Source organism: Mustela putorius, unplaced genomic scaffold (genome assembly GCF_011764305.1).
Source record: "Mustela putorius furo isolate JIRA1106 unplaced genomic scaffold, ASM1176430v1.1 tig00000129_pilon_pilon_pilon, whole genome shotgun sequence".
NCBI classification, from domain to species: Eukaryota; Metazoa; Chordata; class Mammalia; order Carnivora; family Mustelidae; genus Mustela; species Mustela putorius.
Window position 1 is genome coordinate 18,257,713 of NW_025421290.1, and position 23,597 is coordinate 18,281,309.

Below are 23,597 nucleotides of genomic sequence, written 5' to 3' on the forward strand. Positions count from 1 at the left end.
GGCCTCTGTCCAGGATGACCATGGAAGTTCCTGAGCTGGGGACTGACTCCCTCTCCCTCAGGGACACGCCATCCCTTTTCTCCCAGAACAACTTAGGACTCTCGGTCATGCAGGTTCTCAACTTTCATGATTGGAAAAACCTCTCTTAAATACCTTTGTCTCCAACTTTACCTCAAACTGGCTCACTTCCCAGAAGCTTATTACTTCGGACATGCACTAACAGGTGTGTGATTCCCACGGCTTTCCACAGGGACGGTTGTTCTGGAAACTGCACTGCCTTAGTACACAAAAAATCTAGGGATGTGGTTCGACTATGGCTACAGATGAGAATTGCTTATCGAGATTTTTCTAAATAGATGTTGCTAAAAGCTTTTCCCTCCAGAGATTTCAGTTCCGATGTCTCTGGCCATGACTCTGCCACGGTTACTTGAGGCCCTTCGGCACGTTTTCTTACCAGCTGACTTTGTGTCTTCACCCTCCCTATCTCCCACAGATATGATTGTTAGGATGGAAGAGGTGGAGTACTGCAAGTTTTCCATAACCTGTAAAGCACAGGTTAAGATCTTAGGCCACCACTGCCATCTTGTCTCCTTCCTTCCTCATTCTGACTCCAGTTTTCTGCCTCTTCCCTTCACACAAGTATAGTATTTGGCAACCCCCAGACCCCCAAGATTACAGTCTGCCTTGCTTCCCTGGAGTACCCGGTCACAGGGCTAGGACAAACTTCTGATTTAATCCCTCCTCATGCCTCCAGGGAGACCTGTTCCTGTTCTGTCTCAGATGGTCGAGAACCTTCTTGGTTCTCAATACTTCAGACATAGGTATTCGGCATCCTACCAGTGACGCCATCTTTCTGCTCCTGTAGGCCCACTGCAGAGCACTGGGGGGCTTTGCTGGGGCTCCCCTGCAGGTGACATTGGGAAAGGTACAGTAAGGAAGAGGACAGCTTGCTGCTTCCACTGTCATTCTCCTGCTGTTGCTGTATAAGGTTCTGGAACCGTCTCCTAGCACTGCCTCTCCCTCTCCCCCTTAACTGCCAAGGGCCAAAAGAGAACTCCTCCTAGGGACTCATACAGGCAGACACACCTGTGGTTTGAAATATTCTTTATTTTGTAAACATCTGTGTTTAAAATAGATGAACCCTGCTCACAATTCATATATTGGACCCAAGACACAGTACACGAAGTTCACCCATCACAGGGAGATGGTGGGGACTTGGGAGCAGGTGGAAATGCCTGGGGCTGGGCTGAGTCTCGAGACAGCAGGTGCAGAGGTGGTGAGGAGTTAACAGGCAGGAGCGCCTGCTCAACAGTCTGGGCCTAAGGCCAGACCCCAGGCCACCCCCCGGACTGGAGAAGTGTAGGGGTGAGATGCCGACTCCCAATACCTAGTGAGCATAGCTGACCCTAGAGCTCCAACCCTCCCATACCTCTCCCCAGCTGTGGCCCTGATGGATGGGGCTCATCGGTACATAAATCTCCACCCTGTGTTTTCCCTTCCAGAACCCCTAGGTACAGTAAAAATGAGTCCCTCTGTCCCGAGGGGGCTGGGAGAGAAAGGCAGTGGTGCTCTGCCTGATCTTCAGGGACTGCTGCAACACGGGTCACAGGTTGGAGCCAGAACCCAGCACGTCTGCTTTCTGAAGCCCCTGGCTTCCCGAGGTCTGGCGTTACTGTCACCCCAGCCCTGGCATGATGCTGTGTCTTGACACCCGAGAAGTCAGGCCTCAAGGAAGCATCCCAGCCATAGTCATGACTTCATCCTAAAGAGTCTGCTATCTAAGTTTCTCATCAGCTAACAATTTCTAACTATTCCCGCCCTCCTTTTCCTTCCACTGTTAGCCTGTCCCTGGTCCTACATCCTGAGCTACCCTCTCCCACTCTGGTAAGAGTCAGAGGAAAGGTTTGGTGATTTTTTCCCCACCTTTTTTTTTTTTTTTTTTTTTTTTTGGAGTAATAAGGAAGTGGGGCTCTTAATCCTGCACATGTGTGTGCCCTGGACTTTGAAGCTCCATTGGTTCAGGGCTCGAGTCTTTGTTTTAGCTCCAGCCCAAGCCATAAGATGCAGCTAACACATAGCTTAAGAATGAGCCTCCAATGCCGGGCAGGTGGGGAGGAACCCCACTAGGCCCCATCACTGACTTGTCCCTTCTTTAAAGCGCCTCCCTCAAGCCACCTTTGGGCCACATCGGGCTAAAGAAACTTCTTCCTGAACAAAGAGCTCTGGAGGAAGGAGTCGGCTTCCCTCCCTCCTCCGGCAGCCACAGTGCGGTTGGCTCCTCTTCAAGAAGCTAAAGGGGCAAGATAAGCACTTTTTCTGGAAGGCTGAAGAGAACAGCACCAAGCATTTCTACCCAGGGCCTTCTTTCTCCCTCCCCAGGAAGCCCCTGCCCTTCTCCCACAGACTTTCTCTGGAAAACCTTGAGCGCTGAAGGCTGGGTTCAGTGGTTCCGTCACCTTGCCAGGGGGTTGTGGGGAAATGCCCTTCCTACACAGAAAGGGAAGTTGCTCCCGTATTCCCTCTGGTTTGCGAAATGCTGTCTCTGGCCTCCTCTCCCTGCCTTTCACCTGATACACAGGGGCTAGTCCTTCATTTCCAAACACTTCCCTTCCTGGGGTGTGTGGTTGGCTTGTCGACATCATTCCCATCTCCCTCCCCCCTGGCAGGTTTTCCTCGCCCCTGCAGTGCCCTGAGGCCTTGGTACATATCTTTAAATTTAGGAGCCCAGGTGGGGAGAAACTGTGTACACCCTGCATGGGAGGTAGAGCATGGAGGTGACCTTTTGTCCCTGCCTCCCCTCAACAATTTTTTTTCTTCTCTGAAGCACCTGCTTCTGAGCTCACTTTCCCCAAAAGGCAGGTGGGCAGGCAGCCAAGCAAGGCCAAAGCTGCGGGGGGCGGTGGGCCAGGCAGGAAAAGGTGGGACAGCCCCAGTTTTGAGGACCGCCAGTTTGGTGTTTCCTTCCTACTTTGATGTTCCACTTTCCCAGATCATGGATGGGGCAGGCCATGCCACAGGAAGGGACAGCGGGGAGGGGAAGATGGGAAGAAGCACCCCCTAGGCTTTGGCCCCTTCACAAAGCAGGGTGGGGTGTTCTCCCAGAAGAAGAGTATGGAACATCCCCATGAGCCTGAGTCCATTCCCTTGGACAGGGTTAGGAAGAAAGGAAAGAAAAAAGCTGCACTGGCAGCCACAGAGCAGGACAGAGAGGGAAAGAGGTTCGAGGGGCTTTGATACAGAACACACTGGAAGGGGGAAGGGGACAAGAAAGAGAAGTAGGAGGAAGAGAGGAAAAGCAGAGAGGAGACAAGATGCACTGAGAAAGAAGGAGCCTTAGAGTGGCCTCACTGCAGACGGGGCCACTGTCTGGGGAGCCTGGGGCGGCAAGACAGCACCCGGAGCACACCGGGGCTCATGGCAGGCCTGTGGTGGGGAGCCCGGCAGAAGGGAGCCCCTCCAGGCTGGAGGGCAGGGGGCAGAGGCTGCTCCGAGATGACAGCAGGGCTGCTCTCGGGGCCAGGCAGGGGAGTAGCAGCTACTGGTATTCCACAGGGTCACCCGAGTGAGAGGAGAAGCAGGGCAAAGCCCGGACTCCCTGTCTGCCACAGGCCTCCTGTGGGGAGGGAGGGGTCGCTGGGTGCTCCACACAGGACCCTCAGCACCAGCAGGTTTTCGAAGAGTTCGCTGGGCCCTCAGGTTTGCCCTCGTCCTCCTCCAGCTCGGCCAACGCCAACTCATGGCTGGCACGCGTCCTGAGACCATCCAGCTCCTTCCTGTGGGCCTGCAGCACCAGCTCCGTCAGCCGCGTGAAAGACTGTGAAACCACCAGTGGCGGGTGAGCGGGCGCTGCCGCTGCCTCTTCCCCCTGCAGCCCTGTACCTGCCCCAGGACGAGGCCTCCTCATGTGAACCGGGCTCACTCTCCCACCCCGGGCCACCGCCTCCCTTCCTCCCTGCTCCCCTCTGCAACAATGGGCCACAGAGGCAGGGCAGCGGGGTTCGGGGCGCTCACCTCTTTAATGTTGAGGTTGGTGCAGGCACTTGTTTCATAGAAGTCCATGCCATACTCCTTGGCCAGCTGCAAGAAAAGAACATTCTTGAAAGGGAGTCAGTAAGGGAAGGGAGGTGCCCACAGCAGCGGCCTGTACTTCTGCCATGGCCCTCGCGGCCCATGCTCAACTGCGACAACTTCTCACAGCAGGTCATGTCTCAGAAGCCCCTTTCCAGAAAAGGGCCAGCCAAGAATGGAGAAGATGCTCCACAAAGCCCCGCCCGCACTCCCCGCAGACACACCCCTGCCTGTGGCATGCACACGTCACACATCAGGAGGCAAAGGTCCCCCCAGTCTTGTGCAGGGTGTGGAATTAATGAAAAACGCGGCTTTGGGGTCAAACAGACCCAGACGTAAATGCCAATGCCCCACTCAGCAGCTATACGACCTTGGACAAGTTACGGACCTGCCATCTGTTAAAGGGGGATGAGGGCATCTCTCAAGCAAGGTCAGGGAATGACTAAAACACGTCCTGCGTCTCAAAGCACTCACTTAGCACCAGCCATCCATACAGTGCTCGATAAATACTATTCTAGGAGGGTTTATTCTGGTAGGGTTTGCGTCTACTTTCAGATTTTTCAATGGCCCTGTATTATTTTTATATGCCAAAAATCTATTTTATTTCAAGCGCTATGGACGGAAAGAGAGAGAAAAAAGCTCTGGAGGCCCTCAGAGTGGGTGGACGGCTCTCATCTCCATGGCACCCATCCTTCAGTCCTCTGGGAGGGTGATGTCCCTAGGCACCACCTTCCTGTCCCCACAGCCCCATAGCTTCTCCAACCGTGGCGCCTTCATTCCCTTATTTTCCTCCCTACCCCTTTCCAGTATAAAGACAGGGATGGGATCCCTGTAGACAGTCGCCGTGCCTGGATGCTGCTGGGAAGTCAGTGACTTGGAGCCCTTCCTCACCATGACCACACTGGGATGACCTCTTTAGCAGAGGGTAATCCTGCTATGGGGCCCTTAGAGCCAGGCAAGGGGCTGCCTGAGAGCTCTTTGTTCCAGGATAGGTCCCAAATCACTGTCCCAACAGACAGAAAGCAAACTCTCAAGGATGGCAACTCGCCCAGAGCTTCCGGGAACTGTGGGAGGTGCAGGGTGCCTGAGGACAAGGACAGAATCCTGGGTCCCAGCTCTCAGGGATGGCCCAGGCAGCAGCACCCAAGGGACGGGCTTGGCCAGCTTGCTGCACTTACCTGCTGCCCCTGCTCCCTTCCCACCTGCCGCTTCTGCTCTTCATCAGCCTTATTCCCTATAAGGATCTTCTGGACACCTTCTGGCGCATACTGGGGACAGAGGACAGACAGAACTGCCAGTGAGTACTGCCTTTCCTCCCCAGCTTCCCATCACACTATCTCCTGGCCTCCACACCAGCCCCAAGCTCCAGAACCCTAGGGACAGAGCAGGCCTACAGGATGCAGGTGTGAGGCTGACCCCAGGGGTTAGAGGGCTGTCACCAGGACAGCTTAAGTGGGGGGAGACACTCCAGCTACAACTGGTACTTCCTGGGGTTAGACAGTTGGGATCTGAACTGGCAAGGGCATTGCACTGAAGTCCAGTCTCCAATTGAAAAACTGGGGACTCAGAAAGTTCACATCGCTTGCCCAAGGCTCCAGAACCAGGACTAGAATCCCAGTCTCACGATTCCTCCTGCTCTTGAGAGTTCAGGAAGGAAGACAGTCACAGGGTAGGCTCTGACCTAACTCATCTCCAAGGAAGAAGCAGCCATGGCGACCTGGCTGGGCACAGATCATGGACGGTGTGGAACTTGGGCTTCTTCCCCATGTCTTACTCACCCAGAGGTCTCCATCCAGGGCTGGGAAAGGCAAGGTCTCCTGGGAGTGTTTGCTCACCAGCCCTGAGAGCTTCAGCCCTTCCCAGCTGGCCCTCACTTTATCTTCCCCTCTGAGGCACCCTCCCCCACCCTCAATGGGGAGGCAGCGTCTCCTACCTCATCCACATCACTGACCCACTTCATGATGTGCTGGTAAGAGCGCTCGCTGCTAATGTCGTAGACTAAAAATATTCCCTGAGAGAGAGAGAAGGAGAGAGAGATGGGGTGAGGGGGTAGATGCACACAGAGATAGTGCACAGTCGAGGGTCCAGAAGCAGGTGTGGTACCTTAAAGGCTGGGTCCCATTCTCCCTTCTCCCGGCTTAGCAGAATGAGGCTCCCTCAGCACCCAGAAACTTCTCCTTCTCTCTCATTCCCCCCAAAGCTATTGTGCCCTAAGCCTATCACAGAACTCTCTTCTGACTGGGGTCTTTGGCGCAGGGTGAAGGGTGGCGGGTGGGGATGAGGTGGGGGGCTTGCCTGTGGTGTGTGCTCAGAGAATAACAGATGAACGTGTTTGTCTGAAGGCCCTGTTCTGGGAGTCGGTGGCATATAGATCTCCAGCGCTTAGAGTTGGGAGTGTGGATGGCAGCGTCCCACCTCCAAACCCTGAGAATGGCGGCTCACCTGGGCCCGCCGATAGTACTGCTTGGTGATGGTCTGGTATCTCTCCTGCCCCGCCGTGTCCCTGCAATGGAAAGCCAGGCCATCAGGAGAGCAGGGAGCATGGGGCTAGAGGGAGACCCTGGGCCCTTGCAGGAAAAACTGGGGATCTACAGGGTGAAAAATCAGGAGTTTTGATTCCCTAAAGGGGTCTGAACATCCCTGACCCTGCAGGAGAGAGGCCTGGTTATCTGGGGCTGCCTGGGCTTACAGGGGCCTCATCAACTCTATCAGTGCCGGGAGTCTCAAATGAAACTGGGCCTTCGACACCTCTCTTTAGAACTGGGCCATTGTGTTCAAACAGGTTGGACTGCCCCACCTCCCGTCCCTGTGGGGCCTCTGAAGGCAAGGCCCATAGCATTCCCCAAACTGGAAGCAGCGGCAAAGGCTGGCAAAGGCTGCGCTTCCAGAAACCTCAGGCCAGAGGGCCACAGCGGCCCCCCGTGGCGCCTGGTAGGAACTGCACCATACCGTCCTGGGGATTATCTCCCCAGGGTCCATCCCAATGTGGGGTATAACCCTCCCTCCTTGTGCACTGCGGCTGGGCCCAGGGGCAAAGCCTCATCCTAAAACAAACCAACACTCGTCGGTTTGCCAATTCCTTCTAGTTCCTGGCTTTAGGTGACTTGTTGTCAATCCCTGAAAGTTTCCTAAGGAAACAGGAGGCCGGAGTTGGCGGGGGTAGGGCAGCCCCATGTCTCTCCTCCTCCCCAACTCACCAAATCTGTATCCGCACTTTGATGCCATCTACCTCTATGGTCTTCATCTTAAAATCCACGCCTGGGGAAAGGACGAGAGCAAGGACGTTAGGAAGAGTACCGCTGAGACCGAACAGTGAAGGCTCAGGGCACTCACACTGGAAGGGACTGTCTATGACTTAATATGGCACAAAGATGGCATGAGGTAAAGGCCTTCTTAAGGCAAAGACTGGCCCTGGGGAAGTATCTGGGGCTTTGAATGGGGCTTCCCTTCTTCCTTGATCTGAGAATTGCCAGCAGTAAAGGGCAGGGGTGGGTAGAGGGGGTGCAGGAGGAGGGCAGAGTGAGTACGGTGAATCCACTCCATCACTGCCTTACTCAGCCCCCAAATGTGTCTCCTTCTCCTCAGTGTGATGTCTTCCTCTTTACACTGCTGGAGAGAACTACAGGTGTTTATTTATCTGCAATGGAACTCCAACCCCTAGGAACAGCAGCCTACCTAGGTAGCCTGGGTGGTTTTTTTCCTTTCTCTGCCTTATTAATAACCAGGAGGGGGTGTGCTGCTGTCATGAGTGAGGGGAAGGGACATGGATCCCGAAGAGGGTCCCTAGCAGAGGCCCACCAAGAAGGAGCAGTGGCTCTGCTGTTGACTATCCCCCGTTTACTGGAGGAGGCACTACTGTGTACTCATTTATTTAGAAAGAGTACGGGCTTTGAAGCCAGGCCTGAGCTCGAATCCTGACTCTGGCCACTTCGGTCATTGCTGTGACTTTGGGCACCTTGCTTTTCTGGGCCTCCATTTCCTCATCTGTAAAAAGGGTACATCACCATCATTTCAGAGGGTGAGAAGATGAGGCGAGATACAGGGCCCAGCACCTGGGAGATACTCAGTTGCCTACAGTTACCACTATACCCTAGTATGGTCCCGGTCCATCGTGGGTGCTTGTAAATGACGACCAGCGACAGGAGGACAAGGCAGTGACGCATTACACTCCTGGGGGAGGGAGGGGAGGACAGACAGGCTTCTCAGGCTCACGTGCCCAAGGACTCGAGGAGCTCAGCTGCCACAAGACCCAGGAAACATAAGGCATTTGGCAAAGCAGCCCAAGGCAGAAACATATTTGGGGAAACGTGCAGGAGGAGTCGGCAGCACCCGCAGCACACAGGCTTGAATCTGAGTGATGACAGAGATGAGGGGAGACATTTTTATCACCACGCCTCTTCCCAGCCCCAACTGTGCCTGGGCACGGTGCCCGGTGATGCAAAAGCGCTATCGAGTAAGTTAATTAAGCTTAAGTCTTCATGTACTCCCCAGAGACAGGTCAGGAATGGGCATCATTAACCAGTTTTCAGGTGGAGAACACAGTCAAGGCAGAGTTCCAGATGGACGGTAGTCACTAGGCTGCCTGGCACAGCCCCAAAGACCCACAGGTACCAGAGTCCCCAACACCACCACTATGCCACTCAGCATTAGCTCTTTACCAATGGGAACACTTCTCCCCTTCTCCCTGGCCTGTCCCCAGGTTTCCACAAATACAGATGGATTCAATTCAGACTTTTCCCTCTTTCCATCAAGACCAATCATCATTTAACTGGAGGGGAGAAAAAGATTCCGAATGGACAACCCAAACTAGATCAACTTGGTCAGACGTGAATCATTTCTCGCCTGCCCAAGCTGATTCATAGCTCTTGAGCTGTACTTTTCCAAATGGGTAATGTCTGGCAGCCATTCTTCCGGGTGTGCAGAGAAAGCGAGGGTGGGGGCGCCGGGCCTTGGGGGTGGGCAGCGGCACACTCACCCCCTCCTCAGACAGCCAGTTGCCAAGAATTTGCTCCTCGCCATTGCTGGCATAGAAGAGAATCAGGAAATTCTTGTTTTTCGTGGGACAGTGCTGGCTTCCCAGGAGAACCGGCAATTTGGTTCATCTTCTAATCAACCTAGCTCATCCTCATACTAGTCTCTCAGGCCTGGTCAAGGACAGGGCCTTGTGCAGAGTGGTCACAAGGTAGCAGGGAGGGAAAGAGAAGGTTCTACCTTCCTTTATTCCATACACTTCTATGAGAACTTACTCGGTGCCCTGCACAGTACTAGGTGCAGAGGATCCCTGACCTTACAGAGATTAGTGGAAAGGAGACAAAGGCCCAGAGAGGTGAGATAACTAACCCAAGGTCAGCACAGCAAGTGGCAGAGATTTGAACACAGACCCACTTGCTGGCAGAGCCTGTGCAACCCCCAGCATTGCTTCTCAGAGGCAATGAGAGCTGTGTAGTAACTAGACATAGAGGACTTAACTATGCGGGCTTCTCTGCAGGTCCCGGAGCAAGGGGCAGCCAGGAGGGAGCTCCCAGCACCAGGGGGCTCAGGGCGACAATGTAAGCAGGTGTTAGAAGAGGCAGCGCCTGGGAGTGAGCGCTGGGCTTAGATTCCTTCTCCCTCTTCCTTCACTTCTTAGCTGTGTGGCCAGGGACTGAGGCTGAGGGATTGGGGGGGCCCACAGACCCGCACACCCATCCTCTTACAACTTAGGTCTTCCTGACCACCAGTAACATCCGTGGAGCTTGGAGAAAATGCTTCCATTTTGGCTATGCATATGCACTAAAAAACAGTAAGTCTAGGCCTTTTGAGGGAATTTCCTCTCCCACCCATCTTCTCTTTCTTTCTTTTTTAAAGATTTTATTTATTTATTTGACTGAGAGAGAAGGACAGCACAAGCAGGGGGAGCCACAGAGACAAAGGGAGAAGCAGGCTCTCTCTCTGCTGAGCAGGGAGCCTGATGCAGCTCAATCCCAGGACCCTGAGGTCAGGACCTGAGCCGAAGGCAGATGCTTAACTAAGCACCGGGTTGTGCTCCCACATTTTTTTAATAAAAAAAAAAGACGAAGAGCCCAGTGATCTTGTAGTGGACTCTTCTTTCTATTCTCCCTGGTCCCATAGCCTGGACCTTCCACTGTGTCCACCGACTACTCCACAGTCGGACGTGCCTGTGCCCACCCGTCGCCCCTCCATCCCCCTGTGTGGCTGTTAGTTTTCTCTGCTGCTGAGCACTGCAGGACAGTCAAAACGCTGGCCTGGTTGGTCACCCACAGAGTTCTGCTTTCCCACCTCAGTGGGGCCCTTGTAACAGCTGGTACCCTATTTATAGGTGCTGTGTCCCCCATACCCTTCCCCATAGCCACTGACCCCTCGCTGAAGGCTTCAGCCCCTGTGTGCCCCCTCCTCAGTGCCACTCACTCAACAGAACTCCTTCTCCAGTCTCTAGGGGTAAGCCAAATGCTGCCTGATGAAGCCATTCCTGAGGCTTACCTCATTTCCTCAGCTCTCAGCTCGTCATCAGCCCCCTCTGGGTGCTCGTCCTAACAGTCTGCCTCCTTCCTGCTGATCTCCAAACTCTATGGCGGGGAGAGATACTCTCCTCCAACCTCCATCCCTGCGTGTTCTCATTCTGGCTCCCCCAGGGACTGGCGGCATCAACATCAAGGAGCATGCTAGAAAAGCCATTCTCCAGGTCCACCCAGGCTGAAGACTGAGAACCACTGTCTAGCCCATCCCGAGGCTGAACCACATCCAATCTACGATCCTTATAATGATATTTGTAGAACACCCCTTAGCTAAGGGATCCAGAGCCCTCAGTTCTCGTGCCAGCCCTGTGAAGCAGGGAAGAGTGGTGACAACTGCTGAGGCACAGAGAGGCTGGCTAACTGACTCCTGCTCCCTCACCCAGTGGCTGAACCAGACCTGGAGGACTGGGCTTCTGACAGCTATCCAGGGTACTGCCCCCTGGACCAGAGGCTGTGGAATCTTACTGCCCTTCCTGTCACACTCTGACATACCCCATACCATTCTGCTCTGATAAGGCATCTAGAAGTGAGGTCCTGGGTACTCGGGGAGCAAGCCCACCATTAGCTAGTTTCAGGGGACCCCTTGCTCCCTGAGGTCAGGATTGCCCTCAGCCCTGCACAGAGCCATACCACTGTCCCCAGGCGCAGGGGACATTGTGGTGTGAAGAAACAGGCTCACCGCCTCCACACCACTCCAGCAGACGTTCCTGAAGACATGGGGATTCCTGGGGGAGAAAGTCCAGAAGAGAGCGCCCTCTGCCAACCAAGAACTGAAAGCACAGTGAGAGGCTCACCACTTTTCTCCTCAGATGGGCCAGTCATGATGTCTGCCACACCTGGTGTCCTCTTCTGGCTGGAGCTGGCCAGCCCAGAGCTTCTGCTCAGGGAAGCAGGGTTGGGTACCGTGTGTTCTTTGTGGGGAAGCAGCTCCTAACTGGACCAGAGAGGGACATCTGACCAAAGAAGGCTGGTCCATCAGTGGGCTTGCTGGGGACCCCAAGGTGACCCGGCCAACATGGGCAAGGGGATCTAGCTAAGCCGATCAAATCAGCTCCCTCCAGATGGTGCTGAAGGGATTGGTCAGCTGGTAATAAGAGGAACACAGGCAGATGTGCGGAGAAGCAGAGATGCCTGAAGACAGAACACACTGGCCAGAGCTGGGGCTGGGAGCGCTGGATCCTGGCATAGATCCTACCTCCCAGCTCATGGGTGTCCTCAGAGCACGCCTGAAGCCTGAAGGTGCCTCGAAAATCCACAGTCTGGGTCTGTCCCATGCTGCCTAATGCCCCCCACCATATCCCCCCCACCACAGATGTTTCAACTGTGGGGCTGAGAGGGAGACTCTCCCAAATTCCCTGCTTGTTGCTGCCTCCTAGCTTTTGTCTTCTAGCCCCCACTGGATGTAAAGGACCTAAGGGCTAGAGAGTATATTTTGTATTTGACAATATTTTTTGTTTTGAAAGTCTCTGCCTCCAACCCCACAGAGTGCCGGACATAGAGTCGCAATTCCATCAGTGTCCCAGAGCCCGTGAGGAGGATGGGCACCCGTGGGACGAGTGTCCTGCCATGTGAATGCCTCACAAACATCGGAAAGGAAAGTTCCTCGTGAAATGCCTCCTGCCTCGGGCTGTGGACAGTGCTGGCCTCCGGCTCTTCGTGTCTGTGTCTCAGTCCCTACAGCCTCCGCTTCTCCAGCTGCAACCCTTGGAGACCTCGAGGCCACAAGAGGAGCGGGGAGCACGGTGACAGGGCTGCTGTCAGAGAGCAGGAGGGGGGACAGGGCTGGCCTTTGGGTCCTGGGTGCTGGAGCAGGACATAGGACAGAGGCGGAGATGGCTCGCCGGGGGTGGTGAGAAAGCAGCATGCTCACTGCGCCCTCCACCCCTCAGCAGGCGGCCGAGAAGACTGCGGGAAGAAGGGAATGGGCCGCATGCAGGGGAAAGAATGACCGCGGGCCTCCAAGAGAGCCCCGGGAAGCCCAGGTGGAGGAAGAGTGGTGCGGGCAGTAAGAACATCATTGTGTGGTCAGGATTTGAGTCCGTTCCCGCCTTTCCGAGGCATTGGCCATGTGGTTTTCTTACCCTGTCTTTGCTGTCTCTTCACCTGTAAAATGGGAACGACAATCCCAGTTGTGAGAGAAGGTGTAAAGCCAATGACACACAGTGTTATGAAATGTTCGCTGAAGAAGCTGTCAGCTCCCCAGGGAACGAGGAGATCAGGCAGCCCAGGGTCACAGTGCAGGGAGCAGACAGAGCTCTGGGGAGGAGGGGCTCCTGCTGGGGAAAGGAAGGGGTGTAGGCAGGTGAGACAAGGGGCCAGCACAAAGCCACAGTGCTCCAACAAAAAGAGAAAATGCCATCCACCATGGAGGCTAGATGTCTCCCTTCCCCGCACCCTCTCCCCACCAGTCTGCCTATAATCTACATTCTGGCAAAGTTCAGCTGTGTCTATTGGCAGGCCAGTACCTAATGGGTTAACGTCAGGTGCCAGCTGGCCTGCCAGCCAAGTGCCACATATTTCAAGTGGAAATAAGGTTCTTTCTGGGTGCCAGATGTTATCACTGTGATCAACCACAGCCCAAAGGACTGGCAGTGTGACCTGAGCCTTTTCATTAGCAATGAGATGCCCCAACAGGAACAACCTAATACAGCTGAAACCCAAGGCAGACACCCAATCCCTGGAGCCATGCTGGCTCCAGTTACCAAGCCCAGGGCCCAGGAAGGCCCCGAGCCCCTCCCTGGTGCTGAACAGCATGTGCTGGACAGGTGGGGCTCACGGGGGCTGTGGCAGGAGGTCACCTCTAAAGAGGTCACCCTGAGCAACCCCAAAACAAGCTTTGTGGAAAGGCAGACCCTGTGTGGAGGTGGCTGGCTGACTGTGCCGCCCCCAGCTAGGTATCAGAGTGATCCCCATTTCCAAATCCGTAACACCACGAGACCAACGACACCATCTTCCTCCAACTGAGAGACAAATGAAGGGAAGGAGGGGCATGAGAACAATACAGAAGGCGAGCTAAGAGACAAACCTCAAGAGAAGATTCAAGACAAAGACTCCCGGCACACAGAAGCCCCTCCTCCCAGGTAGATGAGGGGAGTGGGGAGAGTGTCTTTGCCCCAAACCTGCTACTTGCTACTTTCCTCTTCCCTCGAGCTAGGGACTGCCTGCTGGACTCTGTGCTGCCACCCGACTTCCTCCTCTTACTCACCTGCAGACCAACCGTCCCTCACGCTGGCCTTGCTCTGGGGAGAAGAGGCAGTGGGTTCTCTCAACGAATGCATTAGTCAGCATTTGCTCCTGCTCGCTCTGGGAAGGGTGGGAAGCAGAAATAAAAGAGGGGGCCCTGGTGTTCGGCAGACAGAGTCCTGATCCTCGAGCTCCAAGGCCGTGTTTTCACCTCCAGGACAGAATCAGCGGCTCTGATTCAGATGCCAAGTACCAGAAAGACTGCAGGTTTCAGAGTGATACTCTGTCCCTCCTTTATTTTTTAAGACGCAGCAAATGCACACACACACACACACACACTCCCTTGGTGTGATCATGTGGGGACCAGGACGACTCTGGAAGTTATTACCTGCACATAAAGTCTTGGAGGCCAATCTTTGGAAAGCCTTGGCCCAAAAACCCAGGTGCTGTTAGCAAGGAGAAGGATTTCCCAGTTGAAAATGGAGTCCCATGAGGCTGGGAAGGAACACTTGTCCCTGTGCCTGAGCCCTAGAGGATCCCCATTCCAGAGCCCCCGGCAGTGGGGTGGTCCTGGAAGTCACTCCAGCAGCCGGGCTGACTGATGGGAACCGTCTGACACCCCCAGAGACTCCGAGCGACCTGCAATACTGACCTTAGTCTAAGCCCCAGCCCCCTGGTCTCTAAGCCACCGAAGAGGACCCCTCTCATGCTTTCTGGCTCCCTGCTATGTCCGAGCTTCCCGTCAGACACGTACCTGAGCAGAAGAACTGGACGCTACTGGAAACCGCTTGCCCCTTGCACAGTTCTCCCTCTCTGCTCAGTCCCAAGCACACGGGTGGGATAGTGAGTTTCTTGTTGTCTCTGAGCCCCAAGACAGCAGCACGAGCTGCAGCTGCCCTCGGGAGGAGCAGAAGCCCTTGAGGAAAATGCACATGTGTACTCATTCATTCATTTATGCATTCATTCAAATACGCTGTTACTGAGTGCCTACAATGTGCCAGGAACTGAGCTGGATACTAGAAGGCCCAGCAGTGAGAAATGCAGAAATAATCCCGTCTTCAGAGAGCTTCCATTCTAATGGGGAGGACAGGTAATAAGCAAACTAATCAATACTTTCAGAGTGATGTTAAGGGGCCAAAGCAGAATAATGGGATAGACAGTAAGGAGATCCATGTGAAAGCTGCTTTAGACAGGGTGGTCAGCAATGACCTTTTAAGGTAGGTGACATTTGATCAGAGACCTGAGTGACAAGAAGGTACCAGCATAAAGACCTGAGGGACCAGTGCCCCAGGCAGAAGAAACAGAAAATATTCCTCAGGCAGGAACACATCTTCAGTCAAAGTTGAAGTTCCATGGAAGAGAAAAGGAAGAGGGGTCCACATTACTCTTTCCTTTGTTATAAAGGCTGGGGAAGGGGGTGGGGTCGGGGGGTATGGCTGGAAGCACAGCAAGGCCCTTCCCTTCTCTGGGCTCTCAGGGGGACCCAGCTTCATACATATAAACTGGACTGGAGGATCTAAGGAGGAATGTACCAAGAAACTTCTCAAACACTAGCAAGGCCAACTTGGGGACTCCTTGCCCCCCACTTTATGATGGGATCTCTATGCTGAACGGCTTGGATGTGCAAAGTGCAACTGTTTGCGTGCACACAGTAGGTACGCTGAGTAGGTACTCAGGGCACTCCAGTTCCCTTCCCCTTGCCCTTCCCCGGCCACATGCACAAACCTACATAGGGCCTCTGTGACACGGGCTGTGTGCCCTCAGCTAGCCGTGTTCTGGTCCCCTCTGGCAGACTCCTGACCTGGGCCTTGCCTCCCGGAGCCTGCTACTGAGTGGTCAGCAGGCACAACTGAGGCAGCCAAGACTGTCCCCTCCTCCTGAGCCTCTTCCTATGCAGGGCCATGTTGACAGGCAGCAGAAGTTTCCCAGGGAAAAAGACTGGGGCTGGGAGCCTCAGGAGCAAGCATCTGGTACGGGGCAGGGCCTCCCGATGTGTCTGCCTCAGACAGAGCCAACAAAGCTAACTCCTAGCAAGGATCTAGCTGAACATGAGCTGGTACGACCATGGCCTGGCCACTACCAGCTGGCCCAGCCAGCCTGAATAGTAGAAGCCCGAGATCATGAGGTAGTCTCCTCAGCAGCAACTCCCCCACCCTCTGCCCCCTGAGGAACCCCATTTAGTTTTCCAGGAGCTGCCCCAGTATCACTTCTCTTGTAAAGCCTTTGCTTACCAACCCCAGAGGAGTTTAGCCCCTCTCTGTGATTCCCAAGCATTCCGACACTGCTTTTGCATACTGCTCTGCTTGTCTGTTTGGATGCCTGACTTCCCAGATGTTGTCTGCACTCTGAGCTCCTGGAGGGCCAAACACCATCTTATTCCTTTCACATTCACACTGCCTGGCGGAAGGCAGATATAATAATACACAAAATTATTCAAAAAATTGAATAAAGGAAAGAAAAAATGAACGTGTGGGTGACGAGAGAATAAATGATTGAATGAATGAAGTCAGAACATCCCAGGAGAAAAGATCAGTGAGAAAAAATTTTGAGAGCCATGGTGGGGATGACCCACATTTTGGGGCCAACTGTCATATCAGCCTTCTCTACAGATCACGGGGGCCTTCTCTACAGATCACGGGGCCCCGGTCAAGGAGTTCTCTGCACACGCGTGTGACCGGTCAAGGAGTTCTCTGTAAATATGTTCTCAAAATGGTAACATGCAGGCAACACTTAGATCTCACCCTCCAAGCTTCCCCAGCCAGACTTCTCAATCCTAGCCCCTGACAGTTCTCCAGCGGGTCACGTCAAGGAGACAGATTTGGCCGACAGCCGAGGCACAAATGTCCCTCCACCCCAGAGCCCTCGGTGCACTGGAGAGAAGCTGTGCTTGGCAGCCTGTGGAGAGGTCTTCCGGGATAAGCAAGAGCAGGCCCCAAGCCAGTCTGGGGAAATTGCAGAGGAGGGGGTTCAAGTTTGGGCCACCTGCATGCAAGATGTGAGTCATCGGTGTTCTTGGGGCCTTAGTTTCCCCTGTTACAAAACCAGGCTGATGCTGAATCCTCTCCTCCTCAGTGGGAGGAGTTAAACGTCCAGGGAGCCCCGTGGCCCCCGACCACGCACACTGCCCAGGCAGGAAAGCCAAGGAGAGGTCACACGCGTGTGCAGAAAATGGGCAGTTTTTCAGGGAAACGGGCACTAATATTAGATTACAAAAGAAAGCATTCTGAGAAGAACTGGCAATCAGGGTAGAAGGGTAATGGCCAAATATCGACTTTCCTGCTATAAAGCTCATCACTGAAATGTCTGGGGAGCGGGGGAGGAAGGGAGGAGAACAGGAGAGCAGGAGGAGGGAGGCAGGGCCAGGAATCGGGGCCTTCCAAGCTGGGGGTGGCTCTGCGGAGCAGGGAAGGTGGCACAGGTGTGCAGAGCAGCTGAAATGAAAGCCTCTGAGGGTTTCAGAGCTGTTCTCAGGGATTACATCCTTGGGGAATGGGGTATGCAGAATGAGGCCTGAGGCAGGGTGACACGACAGAGCCCCCATCCTATCTCTGGTCACCTGTCTCCCCACTCCTCCCCAACTCCTTCCTTCCTTCCCAGAGCCTCGCACTGCTGGAGCAAGGGTGGGGGAGGGGCGGGGGAAGGGGCAGGGACAGAGGCCAGCACAGAATTGGACACGAAACCCAGAGCCTACTCCTGTGACCCCCAGAGAGGGAGCTGGTGCCCTGATTTGTCCTGTTCATTGCTGGACCCCCAGCTCCTCGAAGGCACCTAGTGTGGTGGGGTATCAGTGAATAGCGCCCCAGTCACTGAATGCGTGAGCATTGGCCTCAAAGGACTTCACTGACAGCATATCAATCTTTACGATGTTCTTATGCGCTAGGAATAACAATCAGAATAAGAATGGTAATAATCACAGAATCATAGCAGCTACCATTCCATCGAGGGCTCTGCCAAGTGCTTTGCACCTATTAGCCTCTATAATCCTCACAACAGACCTTTAAGAAAGAGTCTGTTACTCTCTTCAATTTACAGATGTGGAGACTAAGGAAAGAGCTGTCAAATCAGCACCTGAGGGTGGCAGAGGCCATGGGGAATCTCATGCAGGTCAGCCGTCTGTCCATTTCCCCCCTCGACTTTTCAGAGCCTTCCCGGCCTTCCTGTAGTGAGGTGCCCCTCCGCCCACAGCAGGCACAGATCCCCAAGCTGCAGAGGGCACCCAGCGCCTAAGCAGGTGTCCCTCAATTCCTGCTCTGATTCATGCCCTCAGGTCCTCCCCCAACTCCCGCTCCTTCCCCTTCAGTCATGGGGCCCTAGCCCCAGGCAAGCCAGAGCCAGCTCACACAGATCTTTCAGAGAAAGGGGATCCTGCCCAGCAAAGCCAGCTCCAGGAAGCAGCCCTGAAGCCACAGCCGCTGTTCAACCGGTCAAACTGGAAAATCACTGGGCAGTGTCCTTGGAGCCCAGGTGGCCTTTCGAATAAGAAGGTCTGGAGACCATGTGACGCGTGTACTCTGGGAAGAGCAAGGATGGCAGTCCTGTCAAGCTTCATGAGTGGCTCACGTGACACTCCTAGCCACTGTGCAGAAAGGGAACCAAAGGCCCCCTGCATGTAGATGTCACCTAGGCTGGGACACAGTCTCCCTGCTGGGGCAGGCAGCCCCGCTCACATGAGGCCCTTTCAGAAGTTGCCAGCCTAACTGGTTCAAATGGTTCTCCACTTCTGGAGGGAAAGGAGAATGGGACCCGTGTAGAGTCTGGTGTGGCGGCTACAGGAGAGGTGTATGGCAGAGAGAGGAACCCAGCTGCCGCCACGGCCCTTGACTGGTCTCCCCGCTGTGGGTCTTAACTCCTGCTCCCTGCCAGTACCCAAGTGCCACTGTCACCAAGTCATCACCCAACCCAGGAACCTTCTTCTGTTCCACTGCGGAGGCCCAAGGCCCACCCTCTGAGCCAGGCCCTCAGGGACCCCTGCCCTTATTCATCCATTAATTCAACAACATGTCTGAAGCTCGAGCCTGGACCTATACCAGGATGATGAAAACAAAGAGGAATAAGGTTTGGTTTCACCCTCATGCCCTTAGAGTAGACATTGGGAGACAGAGAGATAAACAGAGGAATGTTCTCACTCTTCCCCTAAAAACTCCCTTCTGTTCTAGCCAGACTGCCCAGCATCCCATGAACGCCCACTGGATTCCCACCTCTGTCGTCTCTGCTCCTGTTATCCCATCTGCTCCTTCCCCTCCAGGAACTGAAAAGCAGCCCACACCGCAAGGCCTCCCCTCAGCCTCCCTTCCTTCTAGAGCCTTCCCTGCCACTTCTAGTCAGCAGGGCCTCCTCTCGTCTGGCCTCCTCTAGCACTCTGTCGCAGCACTAGCACTCTCGGTCCCCTGCCCAGTCGCTGGCTGCCTCCTGCACCCTGGCATCCTTATTTAGCTGCTGGGAAGGCCCGCAAGAGCTTCCCAACAGTAACAACGATCCTAATTGATCCCCGACCTGTGAGGAGTGCTTCACCAAGTACTTCCAGATCTCGTTGTGGCCTCAGCTCTTTTTGCCTGTGTGCAGGAAAAGGTGGACCAAATAGGCCTCTAAAATGTCTGGCACAGTGCTTTGTAGTGAATCCTTAATTAATTAGTTTAACAGGTGAGGAACCAGCAGAGGCCATTAAGGCATGGGCTGCCCACCTGCACACGACTCTTCGGGTCAGCACAGCCGTGTGGGGAAGGCTGGCTCGTGGCACAGATCCAGCCCACGCCACCTGCCTACCTGTGGCCTAAAGAGAAGAGGGGCAGTCAGTGCCTCAGCTGGCCTGGGAGGTGTCCTCACTGCTCCCTGGCAGGCCCTTCTCTGGAACGTCACAGGCTCTTCGGGTAAATGGCATCAACAGTAAATCACAAAAGTGCCAGCTGAGGTCACGTCAACATAATCCAAGAATCTGAACTCCAACTTGGCAGTAACTGGTGAAATGCCTCGTTTTCCCCATTTCACCAAAATCTCTGGGAAAGGTGCCTCGATCAATGTCCAGCATGGCAAAAGAATGTGTCTTAGGCATGGAGCAGCTTGAGAGAGGTGACGACAGGTATTCCTCTTCTTGGTCTCAGCCCTGGCTACAGGGCCCGTTGCATTTTTTCTGAATGGATAAATTAATGACGCTGACTTGGTAGTACCCATTTTCTTGGCTCCTTGATTTGCCTCCTGGCTGCCCTTTCCAACTCCATGGGAAACTTTCTGGATCACTGCGGGGAAAGCTTTTCTTGACCATCCAACTCTGACCCTAGGCTGTAGTTACTGCTGAAAGACATGCCCAAGATGAGGTAGAATCACAAGTGCCTTAGGTAGCTTCAAACAGAACCCACGCAGTCAAGAAGCCCAGTGGGCAGATTTTGAAAAGGCGAGTGGGAAGAAAGACAGGTTTCTTTTCTTTCTCACGGAACCCAAACTCCTAAACAGTCCTCTGCGTCCTGGGAGAAGGTAGACCCCACCCATCAGAAGCAGAGGAAGCACCTGCTCAGGTTTTAGGTCAATACACCAAGGGCCCTGAGGGGCTGGGATGGGGAGTGTGCTATAGAGAGACCCGCACTCAGTTCACTGATTCACCTCCTCTAGAGTGCTCGGCCCCCGGGGGACTCTGAGGATGACCCTGTGACCTGTGAGGGGAAACTGCACGTTTGCCCCTCTAGCAGGAAGGAGGTGTCCCAAAAGAGAGAAGGTGGAAGAGACATAAGGAGAAGGGCTGATGATTAGCAATTGGGGGGCAAGGGACCTAAGGAAAAAACAAGCCTCAGACGGGCCATCTTGGGATTTCAGAAACATCGGTTTCCTCATTTGTCTGTGGGAAAGGGGGACACTTTCCTAGGAGAGGCTAGCTCCCCTAACAACACGGAGCAGGAGCCCAAGAGCTTCTGAAAGGAGGGGGATGAATGAAGTGCTCCAGGGAAGAAACCTAGGTCACTCCTTGGAGTTGAAATGTGGCCAGAATACCAGGGTGCCAACTACTGCTCATCAGGCAAGGTTCAGGGACCACCAGCAGCGCACAGCCCCCTGGGATAGCTCAGCAGCTCCTGGTGCCACGCCCACACATAAAATAGCTTCAGAAAGTTTCCTTAAACGCTAACATGCTGCCCTTTGTTCCCAGGCCGGCAATGTGTCCCCATATCCCATCTGCTTCCTCAGCCCCTCCCTTGCTCACTCCCAGGCCCTTCCAGTGCGGTCCTCTTCCCCGAGCCTTCCCCTAGAGGCATGCCATCCTTTCTTGGCTTCTAGGACTGGGCCCATCCCTCCCAGATAGGTATCTCTCTTCCGGGCAGTGGCCCAGCCAGAGCTCCAGAACTCCTAGTGGCCTGCCTCACAGCTCCCCTGAGAAAGATGGATGTATCTGTTCCTTCCCCCTAAGTCCCTTGAAGATACTGAAGCAAAGAGAGAAGGAGACCGCGGGAGCTCAAGAACAATGACAACAGTAACAACTAACATTTATGAAGCTCCAAATGTGTCCAACTCTGTGTTAAGGGCTTTTACAAACATAATCTCATTTAATCCATACAGCACCTCAGCAGGTAAGTACTGTTATTATTCCCATTCTACAGATGAGAAATGCCAGCTCAAAAGCTTAAGCGGTATTCAAGGTCACACAGTCCCAAAGTGAGGTCTCCAGGTCTATGTGACAACACAGCCTGCCTCTTAACCATGGGTCTCTGTCCTTCCTGGCTGGCTCTACCTGCTCTCTCTTTTCTCTTGGCAAAGAAGGTGTGTTGGGAGGGAGGGTGGAAGCCTGGAGTGGGAGCTGAGTGCAGGGGCTCCCGCCCACTGAAAGGGAGACCTGGGTCATGCTGAGGCTCCTCCAGGGCAACAGCAGGGGAAGCTGTTAGATGTGGTGGAATTCTCTCAGCTCAGACCTCCCAGAGGTCGGGGCCCCTCAGGGCCCAAGGGGGAGAACCGCCCCCCTCAGAGGGGGGCCACTCGCCCATTCCCAGAACAAGAGATGCCATCACAGTTCTGCCTGGGAAGCCAGGAGATATTGTCCCTCGAAGCACAGGCTCCAGCTCTGCCAAATCAAACCAATGTCCTGGAAGGTGGGTCCTATCAGCCATCTGACCCGAGGTGTGGAGAGTACTCCTCAGCCTCCTTCAAAACAAATCTTTAGCCAACTGTTTTTCTGGAGCTAGCTAGTAAGTGCCCCTGTCGCAGGCAAACACGCTCACCGAATCAATGCTCTCCTCCAGGTGTCCCACCTTGTGGCTTACCTTAACAACTGTGCTCCTGGAAACTCAATCCCTTCGGCCCCTCCCTTCCCCCTCCTGGCTCCACACTGGGTCACCCCTGAACTGAGGGTACCCAGTGACTTAGTGACGCGGCTCCCCACCCCGAACCCCTCTTCCGGAGCACAGGCTTTCCTTCCCCTCCCCCTCTCCACCTGGGGGTATGGGGGAAGTCATTTCAGTGGCTAGGATTCTCGCTGCCCCAGCTCGGGGTACCCAGGCCTACGCTCGCCCTGGTTGTCTGAGCTCCAATGGGTAGGCTCCTCAGTGCGAGGCCGGGAGAACCTATCCCTAATCACGGGCCACGGCAGGGACGCCCTCACCTCCAGGACCCGCGCCTCAAGTCCCCAGGCGGTGGCCCCTCCCCGGGATTTCTTCCCTGGTCCTGGCCTCCCGCGCCAACGCCTCCAGCCGGAGAGGCGGCCAGTTCTCCCGGGCTGGGGCTGGGGCAGGGGCCGGGGGCCGCCCGGGCCAGCTGTGGCGGTGGGGAGGGTGGGGCCCCTCCGGCCACCGCCCCTTACCGATGGTGGAGATGTGCGAGGAGTGGAACTCGTTGTCGGTGAAGCGGCACAGCAGGCAGGTCTTGCCCACCCCGGAGTCCCCGATCAGCAGCAGCCGGAACAGCACGTCGTACTGCTTCGCCATGGCTGGGGCCGGCGCGGGCCGGGGGGCTGCGGGCTGGCGGCGGGCTCAACCCCGCTCGGCCGCTGCCATCGCGGCGCGCGCCCGCCGGGGGGACGCCGCGGGCTGCGAGGAGGAAGCCGGGCCGGCCCGCTCGCTCGGGGCCGGGGAGCGCGGCGCGGCGGGAGCGCGGGTGGGAGGAGAGAGCGACGGCGGCCCCCGCCCGCCCCTTCCCCTGCGCCGCCGCCGCCGCCGCCGCCAGCGTCCCGGGAGAGGGGGCGGGGAGCGCGCGCGGGAGCTCGGCGACCCCACGGCGGGGGGCGGGCGGGGGCGCGGCGGAGGGTGCGCCGCCGGGACTGGAAGCCGGCCCCCTCGCAACCCCCGTGTGCCGGACTCGCGACCCCGGGGAAAATGGTGCGGACGTTCTGAATGCGGGAGTTGAGGTGAGCTCCGACCCGGCCCACCTCTACCAAACTCGGCTTTCGGGTCTCATCACTTCCCCCCAAATCCCACCCCGATCCTGTCCCTGCTAACCCCGCCCCGGCACCCCGCCCCTGCGGGGGCCGGGTCGGGCCTCGCAGAGTTGGTCCTCACTTGGGCTCACTCCAGGTCGAAAGGCCTTGGTCGGGGTCTGCAAACACCCAGCTATTCTTGAAGTGGCTGTCTCCGGGAACACTGGAGAGTGTTGCTAGAATTCTCTCTCCGCCATCTGGCTTGCCCAGAACCCTGTGTGACTGTGTCCGCCCTCCTCCAACACCTCATCCCAGTTTTTATTTAAACGGGTTTACAATTTCTGCTGACCTCCTCCAGGACGATGAGAAGATAAATGATCAGAAAAACATTTTTGAATGCACAATTCTTCACGCGGGCAAAAGTATCCATTTGGGGTCTAAGCTGGTTAGAATAGGTGCTCGGGGAGCCGAAACATTATTTCAGACCACTAAGCATTTCTGCTGAT

At 55.2% G+C, this 23,597-nt stretch overlaps 1 protein-coding gene across 2 annotated transcripts; it reads right to left on the reverse strand.

Moving 5' to 3' along the window:
- Positions 1-1,089: 1,089 nt before the first annotated feature.
- Positions 1,090-22,858, reverse strand: RAB15 (RAB15, member RAS oncogene family). 2 transcript variants are annotated; one of them, XM_045070505.1, is made up of 8 exons: positions 22,540-22,669; positions 11,378-11,517; positions 7,266-7,326; positions 6,511-6,571; positions 6,002-6,079; positions 5,247-5,336; positions 4,012-4,077; positions 1,090-3,814 (listed from the first exon to the last, which is right to left on the reverse strand). In XM_045070505.1, the coding sequence occupies exons 2-8, from the start codon at positions 11,403-11,405 to the stop codon at positions 3,656-3,658; spliced, it is 543 nt and encodes a 180-aa protein (XP_044926440.1). In that variant the 5' UTR covers positions 11,406-11,517; positions 22,540-22,669; the 3' UTR covers positions 1,090-3,655. The 2 variants fall into 2 exon arrangements, with proteins under 2 accessions (XP_044926440.1, XP_044926436.1); XM_045070501.1 differs by lacking the exon at positions 11,378-11,517 and having other exon boundaries at positions 22,540-22,858.
- Between the last annotated feature and the right edge of the window lie 739 nt (positions 22,859-23,597).